General features: G+C 39.6%; 1 protein-coding gene across 6 annotated transcripts in view; it reads left to right on the top strand.

Annotated features, from left to right (window-relative positions):
- The window catches only part of anks1b (ankyrin repeat and sterile alpha motif domain containing 1B), a 291,730-nt gene that overhangs the window by 172,746 nt on the left and 102,020 nt on the right, over positions 1–16,964 (top strand). For all 6 annotated transcript variants that reach the window (XM_051957203.1, XM_051957205.1, XM_051957200.1 and 3 more), the window contains exon 12: positions 14,552–14,688. In XM_051957203.1, the coding sequence (XP_051813163.1) occupies positions 14,552–14,688 (137 nt within the window). The remainder of the gene's footprint in view (positions 1–14,551; positions 14,689–16,964) is intronic.

The raw sequence follows: 16,964 nt of genomic DNA, 5'->3' as shown, positions 1-16,964 counted from the left end.
AGAGTGGCTAATGGCAGCATGTTGTAACTCTGGGGCTTTGCTATTAAAGGGGTCGAGGCCCATTGACTTGTTGAAAGAGAGGCAATAAAGTGTCTTCCTCTTCCTCAGCCAGAGGAAATCACTGTAGACAACTGCTTTGCACATAATGACACGAGTTTACAATTTTTTTGTCTTCATCTTTTTTACTTTAGTTCTTAGATATCCATTTAACTTTAAACAGTAAGTTAAGATAAGATAATCCTTTATTACTCCTTGTGTCCGGGGAAATTTCCCATGTTACAGCAGCATACATCATACAGTAGGAGCAACAATAAACAACAATATAATGATGATCATAATATTCACAATATGTTCAAGAGTGTAGGATGGAAAAAGTGGCTTATGGAATGATGTAAAGTACAAGACTGAAATAGTGCAAGAACTGTGCAGATTATGTGATAAAGTTGGTTAGCTTTGTGAAAGGTTTTTACTAACAAAACAAAACCAACAATGCATATCTATTAATACTTTCCTTCTTCTGTGCTCTGTAGAGATTACAGGAAAGGAAAAGGAAAATAATTTGATTATTGGAAATCATGTTCAGCTACATATTCAGTTTTGTATTCAATATTTATGTCATCAACATGGCGTGTGTGGAAATAACTCCAGATGATAAAAAGACAAAATTAAACTTTTTTTTTTTGCCCATGGTGATGTTCAAGAAATGACAAAAACAAAATGTGTTTATTTCACACAATAATCAAAATCATTCCATCAGATTGCTTGTTGCTAGGTTTAAACTTTTGCTCTGGCTGTAAGGAAATGGAAGCTGATATAATGGCATTGCATAAAATTCATTGAGATGTCTGTTTTGTGTTTGCCGTACAACTTCATTGTCTGATTTATTTGTTTTTGTTTGTCTCGGCGCACTGCAAAACAAGTTCTGTCACACAGCCAACACTCACTGAGCAGCTACTTTGTCAGAAATCCAAGAACAGCAACTAATGTCTCTGTTAACAGATTAGCCAAGCAAATTTATATTGTAGGTGAGCATAAGTTGGCAATTTTAGCTCAGGGTGAGCAAAATGAAAGCTTGCATACAGTGGCAAGCATGAACAGAATGTAAATGTTCTGAATAATTTTTGCAGCCCAATGGGTTTTGTTGCCAGAAAATCTTAAGGATTATGACCTAAAATTCCCTGTGTGGAATTAATAATTTATATTATGCTAAAAAAAAACTTTTATTGAAGCTGATCCTTACAACCAAAAACTGCTTCAAACAGTGGAAGTAGACAAAATGTCCTCTTTGTAAATTGTCTAAATAAAAAAAAGAATACAAAGTAGACGTTTACACTTTCCATTTTTACAGCTGCTCAAATCACAACTGTGGTGCTACGAGCTCTGCCATAATTTGACACCAACAGAGGGAACGCGTGAGGGAAGGTGCATGCTCAAACGCATAGAACATACACATGAAATATTCTCAGAGTGGCGTAGAGGCAACACAGACAGCCTGCAGAACACATCTAAAATTGACAGTTTTTGTCTTATTAGGCGAGAAGGAAGAGGGCGGCTGATTGAACGCTTTCTCACACCAAGCACTCACTTGGATACCCGCCTCCTGTACACTCTGCTGCATGCCTTCAGTAATGAGCTGTCCAGCTGGCCATGGATGTACAGAGATATGTTTGTGTAAAATCCGGGCTCTGTCATGCTTGGTAGCAACGCACATGTACTGTACTGTGCATGCAGAACGTATCTGAATGCCGTGAAGCATGGTAAAGCGTTACCAAGTTTCATATTTTCCCAGAGGCCATTTCTCACAGTCTCGCATGCACATCACCCCTAAATGTATGGATTTAGCTGATATAATACCCTACAGCTGTTATATGGAGGCGTGTATTCTGCACACCGATCAGCCACAACATTAAAACCACAAAATACTGTATTGAGTTGGCCAAACAGTTCTAAAACTCCTCAGACTTCTGAACATTTCCTGTGGTATCAGGCACCAAGATGTTAGCAGCAGATCTTTACAGTTGTTAAGTGGGGTCTCCATGGATTGAAATTGTTTCCCTCAGATGACAACTCAGACAGAAACATGGGGAATTTAGCTGGGAGTGTCATCTAGCCATTGAGGAGTATTGTTGCCATGAAGTTTAGCTTGGTGACGCATGTCAGTTTAGCATCTGTGAATCCAAGGATCCAGCATTGCCTATAGCATCACAGTGCCTCTTCTGGCTCCCCTTCCTCCCATAGTGCGTCCTGCTGCCATCTCTTTTCAAAGTAAATAATGCACACACACCCGACCGTCCACATGGTCTAAAAGAAATCGTGTATCATCAGGCCAGGCCACCTTCTAAGCCAAATATGCAGAGAACTGTGATGCACTGTGTGTTCTACACCCTTCTGTCTCAGCCACATGAGGTTTGCAGCCATTTGTGCTTCAGTAGCTTCTATGCAGGATGGTACAACATGGCCCAGCTTTCCTTGGACCACTTGGGATACTGGGAAGGCCTCACAACCCCTGCTGTTTTGGATATGCTCTGACTCCATCACAGGTTAGCCCTTGTTCTAAGTCACTCACATCCGTAAATTTGTCCTCCTCCCAAAACAACTTAAAGAACCGACGGTTTACGTGCTGCCTTATACATCTCACCTCTTGACATGTGCCATTATAAAAGATAATGAGCGATTTTCACATCACCTGTTAGGAGTTTTAATGTTGTGGCTAATGGGTGTATATATGTGCACTTTAATATTCATGCTCACACACAAATACTCACGTTCCCTTTAGCAAGCAGGACTGAACGTGTTTCCCAGGAGTGAGCCCAAGGCAGATCTGAAGGAAGCACAGTTAGAAGCACACACACACACACACACACACACACACACACACACACACACACACACACACACACACACACACACACACACACACACACACACACACACACACACTCTATCACTCACACACACTTGTGCGCACACACAGACACATCTCACATCCATCATCAAAGCCTCAGTGTTGACAGGCTTATTTACTCAATAGGACAAAACCTCCATCTCTATCTATATATATATATCCCTCTGTTGCATCCTTCCCTTCTCTTTTTTTTTTCCTCCTTTTTCCAGCTTTTATTTTATCTGTTTACGCCCACATTTAATCATTGATTCAGCTCCAGGCAATTCCTTTATGTGTGTATTCCCGTGTCTGTCTGTCTGGCTACAGCTTTGCACTTGCACCAACTTAAGTAAAATCTAGTCAGCACCCCTTCCTCTGTTTGTACAGCCACACACACACACACACTCACACACACACATCTGATAGATGAGAAGCCGTGTTGTGAAGCTGTGTCACTTTGCCTGCAGGACAGATGCGTGTTTGTGTGTGCGATCGCGTGTCTCCGTGTTTGCGTCCAGACTGTTGAAAATCAAAATAGAAGATGGTGGCAGACACTTAGTCTTACAGCAGCTTCACAGTGGAGCTGTGCAGTGGAACTTCAGCTGAGCGCAGAAGAAAAGAAATACAAGGTTGATTTATTCACATTTTAGGGATGTATTTAGAGCCTGAGTTTTTAGTTATTAAATTATAGTGTCTGCAAATGTGCTTCATGATGCAAACATCTTGGCAAACCTTGGCTGCCTCGCTCTCATGCTTGTTTCTCATTACTTCCAGTGTTTTCTCAAGGATAGGCTTAGAATTCAAATGAACCTCCTTGTACAGCTATGTGCCCGTCTTGCTGATGTTTTGTCTTTGTGCTTTATTGAATTATTTCATTTGCTTTATTGAAGAAGTGAGTCAGAATCATATTTTGCAGTGTCCTTGTATAAACTGTACAGATTCCCAGACAAATGACTGTAGTTTAAATGGTACTTGGCAGACCTTTTTAAACACAGACCTTCATAAATATACCATATATATTATGTACAGTTCAGTGTCAAAGCTGCAGACATGCAAAACATCACAAGCTAATTTGTAGGGAGATATGGGTAAGATCATGTTTCAAAGACTAGTTGTCTGGTTTGGAAAAAGCAATTTTGCAATTCCATTCACCCCTTTAGCAAATCAGATGCAGTAATCCTCCAGTAACGAATGAGCAAATGATCAAAAATGTTATTGAAAGATATCAGAGTTGTTTCACCTTAACATATGTATGACAGCCTCTACTTGAGATTGGAAGGCACACACACCATACAGGGCTGTGGCTTCTATTAAAGTTCTAAATGTCACGAACTGCAGTTTTGTCTTTTCATCAACCTTAATTGAGTTTACCGTTAGCAGCTTAAGGCGACTCAATAGTGTTCTCGCAAGTTTCAGTCAGTATGTTCTTAGAACTTGAATGCATATATTTCTAAAATGTGTGCTACAGGCCTTCTGTTTTACTTGTTCTCAACGTACATATGCTTACTGAGAGGAAAGGCGGCATAATTAGGGTTCAAAAATCCTGGCGTTTGAATAAAACAATAAGAATATTCACAATATATATATATATATTTTTTTTGTATTTTCATCTTATTTAGATAGTCAAAGTGGGGAAAGGGAGAAGGAATGACAGGAAAAGTCAAGACAGGATGTGAATGTAACTCGGTGCTTGCCCTAGAATGAAAATACCCAACAAAATGTTTAACAATTTATTGTGCATTTTCCAGTATATGGATGATAAATATGGCATCTCACTTCTTCTGTCTGTCATGTATTTTGTTGTTTTATGAGAACAAATACGTGGAAATTAAAATTCCTCCTCTGCATCTCAGACATCCTGGCAAATGCAATGCAAAGGTGTTTGTAACCCATTAAATAACAGACACTGTATGTGATGTGTCATTGCATGGAACATCAGCCCCACATTGTTCCCTGTATACATTCGTTCTCTTTGAGGAGATGAAAATGTGTGGGTGTTGTGAAAAATCACACCATGAACAACAAGGAATACCATTCTTATTTCCAGTTTTTACAATTTGAAATGACACAATTGTTCATTAATTTACTGTATCTTTATACTGTACTTTCCTGATAGTGATGTCAGGCTGTGTGTGTTAATAGTCCTGGCTGGGTCTCACACCATAGTTGGATGACATTCTGGCATCCGATAGGATCCATGAAGGCAGGTGGCAGCTGACACAAAGCGTTTGTGTGTTTCTGGGTGTGAGTTCTTCTGACGACACTACTGTGAGAAAGGTGTGTTAGTCTCTGCTTTGTGTCTCTTCCAGTTGATTAAGACAGATGCATTCTCCCTCTGAAATTAAATTTGGGTTTTTTTTCTCCAGTCTCCTCTTCTTTCTTCCCTTCTTCTTTTCTTTTTCTTGTGCTTTTTCTCCCCCTCCATCTCTGTTAAATGATCATACACTGGGGAAATTAGCTCCGACACTCCGTGCTGCACTGAGCTGCATAAACTGTGTGTGTGTATAAAACTGATATAGACATCAAACTGCACTGGACACCAGTCATATTTCCCTACTGTGGTTGTTACGGAGGCTTGTTAAACTACAAAATACGCTCTCCTCACCTCTTTCTCATGATAGTACCTCTTTGATTGCCGGTGAACTAGAAGGTGGAAATACATTACTATTCCTTCCAACATATCTACATTTTTTTGCATTTCACCTGCTAAAGAACTGGCTCTCAGTCAGTTAAACACTTCAAGAGCAGCGCATACACTGGGTTCTTCTGTTTAAAGCCAAGAACCAATTATGTCAGACTCTGTTTGTGCGTTTTTAGTAACAGACAAAACCAACTAAACTTTGTGGTGTCCATTTAAAACAGAAGAAGAGCTAATCAACCTAATCCAAAGAGCTACACCTTCAGTATGGACATAAAATTGAATCAGCAGTGAATGAAATACCATTGGAGTTTGTATTTTATCTAAAATTCCCTACTGTTTGGTGTTTTGATATCAATAGCTGGGCACTATAAATGCTGCTGCATACAATGGTGTAAAAAAAAAACCTGTGTTCACAAGTGCCGACTGCTGTTTGCTGCTGCATTTGTAAACACCAAAACTTGAATTACATCCCACTGAGAATCAATTGGACACTTACTGGGAGGGTGTGCAGTTTTAAGTACTTTGGAGTGCAATTCTCTGAGGATCTTCATGGACACATCGACACTTTGGTGAAAAAGGCGAGGCAGCGCCCTTATCAACTCGGACAGCTGAGGAAGTTCAGAGTCTCTCTGAACATCATGAGGACTTTTTACTGTGGGGTGGTGGAGAGCGTACTGACTGGAAACATCTGCTAAGGTCAACAGAGGGTACCATAGATACTGTCCAGGGTATCCACACCAGGAGGAGTGTGGCCAGGGAGAACAGGATCATAAAGGATCCTCAACACTCTCACAATGAACCGTTCAAGTGGCTGCGCTCTGATTGACGCCTTCGCCTCATCAAGGCGAAAACAGAGAGACTGGGGAGGAGCTTTTCCCCTCAAGCTGTCAGGACTGTCAACTCTGACCTCCAGTCAGCACCTCATAAACAATGACTACAAACACAACTGTAAATATTTCAACCCAGTCTCACATCAAATTGTGACATAGTCACGTTTGTCCACAATGCAAAACGTTACAATCTCACAATTTGGCCCTGAAAATTGTGAGATGCTCACGTTTTTTCCCCCAATTCTTTTGTATTGGTCTGACGAAGGGTCACGTGACTGCTTGCTGCAGGCTTCTCAAAATGAAAACATGGCGGCTATTCCTTTTATTTTCCGTGGAAAATGCATTATTTTAAGATAGTTTGGACAGAAATAAACATTTTGATGACATTTTTAGTGAGAAATATATATAACACTTTCACATTAACCATTCAGTTATTGGAAATGATCTGTGGTTTGGTTTGTTTTTACGCTGAATTTCACTTCACGGCATTAAATTGTGACAGTGTCACATTTTGTACGTTATGTTGGTTGATTAGGACGCTGCTAAAAACGAAAACAAGCGGTGTGTTTATTTTTGTATTGTTGCATTGTGTAATTTTTTGAGTTGTTAAATCATTTTTGTAACTCTTGGTGATTACTGCTAGTTACTGAGATGTCTTCCACGGCCTTTCATTAGTTGACGCGCTTCGCTCCCTTGTTAACAAGTTGCATTTCAATGATCCACAAGTCGCTCGTTGTCAATGCAAACAACCGTATTTATTTCCATGAACGTGCTTTTGTTCATTTGTTGAGCTCATCCATACACCAGTCAGCGCACAGCGATCTAAAAACTTTATTCCTGCCCACAACAAGATCCCCCTGTCTTTCTTTAGCCCGTGGAAGCGTCCATAGCAACCACCATAGCAACGGTGGGAAACGTAACAATTCCACTCCGAGACGTGAAAGATTCATCGTAATAACAAACCAAAGAGCACACACAAGAACTGAACGAATATTGTGAAATTAAAATGTATATTTTTTTGGTGTCGCTGTAATGCCTGAGGCTTTGCTGCTGTCCGCTTTCTGACCGTGGTCGGCAAAACACGGGAGAACTACGTGCAGAACCTGCTGCACCTTTCTTCTTCGGTGGTGTCTGTGTAAAACAATGTCCAACATGCAAACAGCACACCTAGCGCCATGAAGCACAAAATGCAGGTGTAAATCAATGACATCTTACAATTACAATGTCCTGTCTTTTAACTAATAAAGGCACATATATAAAGAACTTTACATCAGTTTGTTTGTTTGTTTTATTAAGATCCCCTATCAGCTTTTGCAAAGCAGCAGCTATTCTTCCTGGAGTCTTCATAATTTCATTTGTGACAACACCAAAAAGCAACATGTACACAAAATACATACAAATCAAATTACAAAATACATAAACAATGCATACAAAAATACACGTATACAATACAAATAACATACATATACAAAACCTTTACTAACCAAAAGCATACAACACATAATACTCCCACCTTGAATTATAAAAATAAAATGTTCTTCTTCAAAGATACCATGACCTAACAGTAATAATTAAAGAATAATCTACCTCAGAAACCAACCATAACATAAATCACATAAACAGTGACATTACAGTCACTACATTTAAGTTTAAGATTTTATGAATTATTGTATTTTACAAATTTCTATTCCCAAGCAACCCACTAAATTAATAACTAAAATTTTGTGCTACATAATGCTCTTTTAGTTTTATTTTAAAGTTTTCAATATTCCCCGTTTTTGAGACAATCCGGATGTTATCACTCGCTCCCGACAAAAGCATCATTTTTTTAAAAATATTTTGGATTTCGATTAATTAGACAATGAACAAATTGACGTAATTTCCTGGTGGGTGTGTTTATGCAGCCTATTAAATACTTTTTCCCCATGAAATAAAGTACAATCCATACATCATGGTCCGGTGTTCATTGTTTGTTTTGTTCACTGACATAGTGCAATAAAGTTTTGTTTTTTAAACCATCCAGTACCGTAATGAATATTGAATGAGTATGGCATCTCGTTTACATCTCTAATTAAGGAGCAAGAAATTTACTGACGTTGATTTATGATTCAAGACAAGCAGAGGACACACTGTGTGCCCCTTTAATGTCCAAAAGGCCAATTAAGGTCAAAATCTCACAGATTCTTTGACCGATTTGGACCAATCTGCACATGTTTGATATTGGGTCCTAAACCAATACTGGTGTACGTTTTCAGACCACCAGGACCTACAACGCCAAAATAAGAGCAAAGAAGACACTGGAACAGGGGCCTTTGTTAAAATGAATGAGAAACAGTGTGAGAACATCAATCAAAGTGCACCAAAGTGCATAAAGTCATAGAACAGGGTGTGCTGAATGCTCTGGGAGCAAGTCTGCAGTGAAAACACCTTTGAAGGGGTCAAGGGTCACTAAATCTGAAGACTTCAAATGAAGGAGACATTTTGTGCAACATATTAAGTGTCATAAAAGTCATTCCCAGTGGAATTCAAGTCTGATATTGTGTGGGACTATTCAGAGCAGTCACATGAAGCACTGTATCTGTTTTCAAGGGTCTAGTCCCACGGGAACCTGCTTTTTCAGCAGTGAGGCCTGCTAGTAGTGATGAAGCCTGAGGCCTTCAAACATGTAAAAATCATTCCTGCTCGGTCATTTTTGGGTCTAGTGACACCAAATCGGACACACTCCTACTAGACCACCCCTTGACCTTGCATATTTTTTTTCAGAGAGTTAGCTCAAAAGGGGCCCGAGCACGGCCCTGTTTCTGACTCTACGGTTAACCCTTTAATGTCCAAATGCTTCAAAATGGGCTAAAAAGGTCAAAATCTCACACATTCCTTAACCAATTTGGACCAAACTGCACAGGTTCTACATATAGAGGCTAATGTGAACGCTCATGGACCTTTTCAGACCTCCAGGGGCCCTGAAGAAGGAATGAGGGCCAAAAAAACACGTTTTTCAATAGTTGTCCCTCTTTTGCTCTCATTTCTCTTCTGTAACACTCAGAGAGCTGAAACCTGGGATCTGGTACCTCTGAAACATCTAAAATCTAAATCCACTGGAACTGTTTTCCTAGCCCCTCCCAAACCGGAAGTAGCTCCAGGAACGACCTAGAGACTTGTGCTTCAAATCAATTGTTCACCAAGGTCACCTAAATCACCCCTAAAAGTTTCAGCTCATTTGATGCAAAAATTACTAATTTATGGGGCTTCAATGTCCAAAAATGTGACATTTTGACCCTGCGCCAGGGGTCACAGGAAGGTCACAGAGACACCAAACCAGCACAGTTCAGCTCCAAATATAGCCTAGTATAACATACTAAAAGATCAGCCCCAGGGTCCCAATAGAAAAATCTGACCAAGTGTTCATGTTGGAAAATCAGGTCTTGTTAGACTTATTGACCCTGAGAGCCTTCTGCAAGTGGAATTAGACCCTCACCCTCATTTTTTACCCGAACGGGACGAAATCTTAACCACAAGTACTAGGGCCCCCTGTGAGTCTGTATACACAATATCAGCTTCCTAGGTCAACAGGGGGCCAGATGGTACCATGTTGAAGTTTGGAAGTGTGTCCCTTTAATGTCCAAAAGGCCAATTAAGGTCAAAATCTCACAGATTCTTTGACCGATTTGGACCAACCTGCACATGCTTGATATTGGGTCCTAAAGAAATACTGGTGTACGTTTTCAGACCACCAGGACCTACAACGGCAAAATAGGAGCAAAAAAGACTGCTGTAAACTTGGACATTTTAAAGCAGGGATCCATAGAGATTAACTCGTTTTTGAAGCAGCTTCAAGCAGACGTTTGACAAACTGTAATTTTCTGCATTTCCATGTTGCCTTTATTGTTCATTCAAAGAGTTTGCTGTTTGGTTGCAGCACGATTTCCTTGTAGTCATTGTACAAGTGGAAAAGAATATTCCATCACTGAAAAATCTTTGTTTTATTCATCATAACATCTCAGCATTTAGTCATCATTTTATCATTAATTTTCTTTGGTGCACCTCACTGTACTGCACTGACTGACTCTGAAAAGAACACTTTGCCCACACACACAAAACTTAGGTCTGTTTGTGTGAAACTTTATTCATTACCTTTTTTGGGCTACTTTATTGTGTCTTTAGCGTGTTTATGGTTCCTCATATATAAAGAGTATGTATATTTCGTAATAATGAGGAGAGTAATAATGATATTTTTCTCTGTAGATGTTGTGGTATTTGTTGTTGCTGTAGTTGTGTTGCTATGCTGCTGTGTCATTAACTCCCTGAAGTAGTTTCTAGTTGCTCCAGTCGTATTTTAAATCCCCCTGGGCTCATTGTTTTTACTGCAATATAAAGTTGTGTGCCTCCATGAAAACAGCACAACCATGGATAGAAGTATAGAGAACTGAAAAAATGCACTTTGGTTTTTTTTGGCCCTCATTCCTTCTTCAGGGCCCCTGGAGGTCTGAAACGTGCATGAGCGTTCACATTAGCCTCTATATCTAGAACCTGTGCAGTTTGGTCCAAATTGATTAAGGAATGTGTGAGATTTTGACCTTTTTAGCTCGTTTTGAAGCATTTGGACATGAAAGGGTTAACCGTAGAGTCAGAAACAGGGCCGTGGTCGGGCCCCTTTTGAGCTAACTCTCTGAAAAAAAATATGCAAGGTCAGGAGGTGGTCTAGTAGGAGTGTGTCCGATTTGGTGTCACTAGACCCAAAAATGACCGAGCAGGAATGATTTTTACATGTTTGAAGGCCTCAGGCTTCATCACTACTAGTAGGCCTCACTGCTGAATAAAGCAGGTTCCCGTGGGACTAGACCCTTGAAAACAGATACAGTGCTTCATGTGACTGCTCTGAATAGTCCCACACAATATCAGACTTGAATTCCACTGGGAATGACTTTTATGATACTTAATATGTTGCACAAAATGTCTCCTTCATTTGAAGTCTTCAGATTTAGTGACCCTTGACCCCATAAAAGGTGTTTTCACTGCAGACTTGCTCCCAGAGCATTCAGCACACCCTGTTCTATGACTTTATGCACTTTGGTGCACTTTGATTGATGTTCTCACACTGTTTCTCATTCATTTTAACAAAGGCCCCTGTTCCAGTGTCTTCTTTGCTCCTATTTTGCCGTTGTAGGTCCTGGTGGTCTGAAAACGTACACCAGTATTGCTTTAGGACCTAATATCAAACATGTGCAGGTTGGTCCAAATCGGTCAAAGAATCTGTGAGATTTTGACCTTAATTGGCCTTTTGGACATTAAAGGGGCACACAGTGTGTCCTCTGCTTGTCTTGAATCATAAATCAACGTCAGTAAATTTCTTGCTCCTTAATTAGAGATGTAAACGAGATGCCATATTCATTCAATATTCATTACGGTACTGGATGGTTTAAAAAACAAAACTTTATTGCACTATGTCAGTGAACAAAACAAACAATGAACACCGGACCATGATGTATGGATTGTACTTTATTTCATGGGGAAAAAGTATTTAATAGGCTGCATAAACACACCCACCAGGAAATTACGTCAATTTGTTCATTGTCTAATTAATCGAAATCCAAAATATTTTTTAAAAACTGATGCTTTTGTCGGGAGCGAGCGATAACATCCGGATTTTCTCAAAAACGGGGAATATTGAAAACTTTAAAATAAAACTAAAAGAGCATTATGTAGCACAAAATTTTAGTTATTAATTTAGTGGGTTGCTTGGGAATAGAAATTTGTAAAATACAATAATTCATAAAATCTTAAACTTAAATGTAGTGACTGTAATGTCACTGTTTATGTGATTTATGTTATGGTTGGTTTCTGAGGTAGATTATTCTTTAATTATTACTGTTAGGTCATGGTATCTTTGAAGAAGAAAAGTTTATTTTTAGAATTCAAGGTGGGAGTATTATGTGTTGTATGCTTTTGGTTAGGACAGGTTTTGTATATGTATGTTATTTGTATTGTATACGTGTATTTTTGTATGCATTGTTTATGTATTTTGTAATTTGATTTGTATGTATTTTGTGTACATGTTGCTTTTTGGTGTTGTCACAAATGAAATTATGAAGACTCCAGGAAGAATAGCTGCTGCTTTGCAAAAGCTGATAGGGGATCTTAATAAAACAAACAAACAAACTGATGTAAAGTTCTTTATATATGTGCCTTTATTAGTTAAAAGACAGGACATTGTAATTGTAAGATGTCATTGATTTACACCTGCATTTTGTGCTTCATGGCGCTAGGTGTGCTGTTTGCATGTTGGACATTGTTTTACACAGACACCACCGAAGAAGAAAGGTGCAGCAGGTTCTGCACGTAGTTCTCCCGTGTTTTGCCGACCACGGTCAGAAAGCGGACAGCAGCAAAGCCTCAGGCATTACAGCGACACCAAAAAAATATACATTTTAATTTCACAATATTCGTTCAGTTCTTGTGTATGATCTCTGGTTTGTTATTACGATGAATCTTTCACGTCTCGGAGTGGAATTGTTACGTTTCCCACCGTTGCTATGGTGGTTGCTATGGACGCTTCCACGGGCTAAAGAAAGACAGGGGGATCTTGTTGTGGGCAGGAATAAAGTTTTTAGATCGCTGTGCGCTGACTGGTGTATGGATGAGCTCAACAAATGATTGCGGTAAAAGCACGTTCATGGAAATAAATACGGTTGTTTGCATTGACAACGAGCGACTTGTGGATCATTGAAATGCAACTTGTTAACAAGGGAGCGAAGCGCGTCAACTGATGAAAGGCCGGGGAAGACATCTCAGTAACTAGCAGTAATCACCAAGAGTTACAAAAATGATTTAACAACTCAAAAAATTACACAATGCAACAATACAAAAATAAACACACCGCTTGTTTTCGTTTTTGGCAGCGTCCTAATCAACCAGCATAACGTACAAAATGTGACACTGTCACAATTTAATGCCGTGAAGTGAAATTCAGCGTAAAAACAAACCAAACCACAGATCATTTCCAATAACTGAATGGATAATGTGAAAGTGTTATATATATTTCTCACTAAAAATGTCATCAAAATGTTTTTTTCTGTCCAAACTATCTTAAAATAATGCATTTTCCACGGAAAATAAAAGGAATAGCCGCCATGTTTTCATTTTGAGAAGCCTGCAGCAAGCAGTCACGTGACCCTTCGTCAGACCAATAGAAAAGAATTGGGGGAAAAAACGTGAGCATCTCACAATTTTCAGGGCCAAATTGTGAGATTGTAACGTTTTGCATTGTGGACAAACGTGACTATGTCACAATTTGATGTGAGACTGGGTTGAATATTTCGACATTGCACATCACAAAGACTGCACATCCTCACTGTGTACATTCCTTAAATTTACCATGTTACCATCTTTGTATTTCTTGTATAGCCTGTTATAGTTTTACCTCTTTGTCTTTTTTTATATTATTTGTATTTTTCATTTCTATTTTTTAACCTATTTTAACATTTTTTACTTATAAAGCCTGCTAGACAGTCACTGCATTTCACTGCCATACTGTATGTGCATGTGATGAATAAAATATCTAATCAAAGCATGCTGTTGTAGTCAGTTTAATTGATGAGGTAGAAAATATAATGAAAATGCATCAACATCAGTACTTTTTAACCAGTTTCTTTTTCTTCAATTTATTGTTAGATGTTTTCTTCAATGTCAATGCATAATTACTGACTCATGGTGTTTTTATTTTTTATTCATTTTCAAGGTTTCTTAAACTTTAACAATGTAGACGTGGATCATTTCACCACTTTTAGGCCTAATTGAAGAATCACAACTACTAGATAGATTTCTCTAAAATTTGGTACAAATATTGATATCAAAATACATGAAAAACCCATGACATTTCCATGTGACTGTGTTGTACCTTGTGTTTGGTGCAAATATTAGCATACTAGCAGGCTAAATTAAGATGGATAACATGGTACAGACCAATAGTCCCCACGTTAGCATGCTGACACAGCATTAAGCTCCACACATAACTGTATCCAAGTCTCACACAACTACTAGTGTGGCAGCAAACTCTTCTGTTTCCTGTGTTTTCATCAGGTTCAGGACAAACATCCTGAAACCGTGCAAGCTTTTGGTTGCACCTTGAACTATCAGGGAAAACCCAAAAAGATCTCCCCTTACTCCACCTGTCCCTCACTCTTTTCTTCTCCATCCAAGGTCACCTGTCCCATGTAACAGTGAGTGAGGGGGAGCATGGTAGCCATGGCAACTGCTCAACAGGCCCCACACCAGACTGCTCGCCCCCCTCTCCTGACACGGCCCTGAAGAACATCGAGAGAGTCATCCGCCCACAGGTGAGTGCGCACACACACACACACACACACACACACACACACACACACACACACACACACACACACACACACACACACACACACACACACACACACACACACACTAATGAATGCGTTGTAGAGGCACCTGATGCATTATTGAAGATCACAGCATCCACCCACAAGTAGCTTAAACACCTGCGCACACGCGCACACACGCACACACACAATGGTAAACATCTCTGCCTGTTTCTCTCCTTCTGATTGTTTCTTTTTTGTTTCATCTCCATTCGTCTCTCTGCCTCCGCTGCTCAGATACACTCAGCAGTTTAGAGTGTCTAAATTTTCCATGATGTTTGCACATATAAACATCACATCCTGGTGATAAAAACTCAGACAAGCTCTTGAAACCCGAGTTTGACTGTTTGTTGGGTTGCTGTGAAAAAAGCATCCAATCTGTTGTGTGGATTCCATTATTGGGGTCCTGATTTGATTCAAAATATCTTTTAATATACATTATTCATACACTAAACTTGCAGCCAGATTTAGTGGGAAGCTTATTGTTGTCTATTAACATGTAAAATTCTGTAGATGTAAGCCTGTTTTGTACACAAATCTCCGCATTATCCTGCAACTTCATCTGTAAACCTCAACAATGACAAATTGGGGCCAGTGGAAGGGTCTGTGTTTTGCTTTGTAGTTCTTTGTTCAATTCACACCATCAAACGGGTCAGTCCGATCGAAAGGGTGGTTATTTGTTGTTAATGATTGGGTTGTTTAGTCTTTTTCTTGCAAACCCATCCACACCAGTATCCAGAAACACCAATATAGTTTCCACAAGAAAGAGAAAGCGAGTAAAACCCAACACGTGCTATGCAGTGGTGACATGCAGCCTTTGTGCGAGATATTATCTGCAGCCTTTATGCCTGCAGTTTTTTTCCTCCCACCCTCACTGCCATGTTTCCAGGTTCATTTTTAACACAGTAGTCAATCATTTGATCGTTAAAGTGAAGGTCTGACATTGATTACATGGAGGATCTCTTGTTAATGTGATCCCGAGGGAGAAGTCCAGGCCACCCGAAGCTACGGTGTGTTCATCATCTGCAGCTGAAATGAAGATGCAGAACTGACTCGTGCACATTTGTGTGGAATGTAATAAAATTGCTGCATTATGATTATTTTGAGGAAGGAACCTCCAGGGCGACCAGTGGAGTGTTCGAGAAATATTCGTTATGTAATGAAATCAGAAATGGACAGCATTTCCTGTGTTCTGAACCTTGTTGCATACAACTGACACTTCACTGTCTCTGTTACTTCTCTATCAGAGTTGTAGGACAACAACAGAATAGAATATGATCGAAAATAGCTTGAGGTCAGCACTGAGTAAATTCAAATGCAACAACAAATCAAGCTCATTACTGACTTGACATTAATTCAGTCCTCTCACTTCTGTCACTGAGCAGATAGTATCAGACACACGAGTGCAGCGCCAGCGTTTCGCACCTTGATAATTAAAGGCAGTTGTTTTCTCAGCGAGCGCATGATGCGTGACACAGCACTGACAAAATATCCAACTCAAATGCTTGTTTAGCGTAGCGGTGAATCATAAAATAACAATTCTCTGAGGCAGAAGAAAAATGATTGTTAGTGGGACTTGATAATTGCCTTGTAAATCAGCAGTTTACTTAAATGCAGGATAATAACAATTGTTTTCTAATCAACTATGATTATTAACCAAAGAGTTTTAGGGCTGGAAATAAAATGAAATGTCTCTGATGGACAGATTCAGCTAATCTTCACAACCTGACCTTCATCTTGCTCTCTGAATGTCCTTTTCTCACCTCAACACCTTCCCTTTGTTTCCTTACCCTCCCACCTCCTCTCTCACCCCGTTCTTATCATGGGCCCATCTTTGGCATGTTAACTAACGTCTGTAGAGGGATCGCATGTGGTGCCCAGCGGGCCACCGCTCAATGTGAAGCACACATAATCAGGGAGCACCAGAGTTCAATTTTATGGCTGCTAATTAATTCTGTGGAATTCATTTCATTTCATTTTAGTGCTCCCGCTGGCTATTTCAGCAGCACACACTGTACACCCAACTCTCCTACAAACATAAACACAAACGCATACATGACTGTTTCAGACAGTACAATATATACATTTATATACAAGAGCCTGCTGTAGTGCCATGCTGCAGTCTTCCCTGTTGTCAGTATTAATATATTAATGTGGTGCTTTGAGCTTTCTGCAGGGGGTTTTCAGGAAAAGTACAGCTTGTATTTCCATATAATTGT

Source organism: Acanthochromis polyacanthus, chromosome 1 (assembly GCF_021347895.1).
Source record: "Acanthochromis polyacanthus isolate Apoly-LR-REF ecotype Palm Island chromosome 1, KAUST_Apoly_ChrSc, whole genome shotgun sequence".
In the NCBI taxonomy this organism is placed as follows: domain Eukaryota; kingdom Metazoa; phylum Chordata; class Actinopteri; family Pomacentridae; genus Acanthochromis; species Acanthochromis polyacanthus.
Note: the sequence above shows the minus strand (reverse complement) of the source record. Positions and strands in the feature narration are given on the sequence as shown.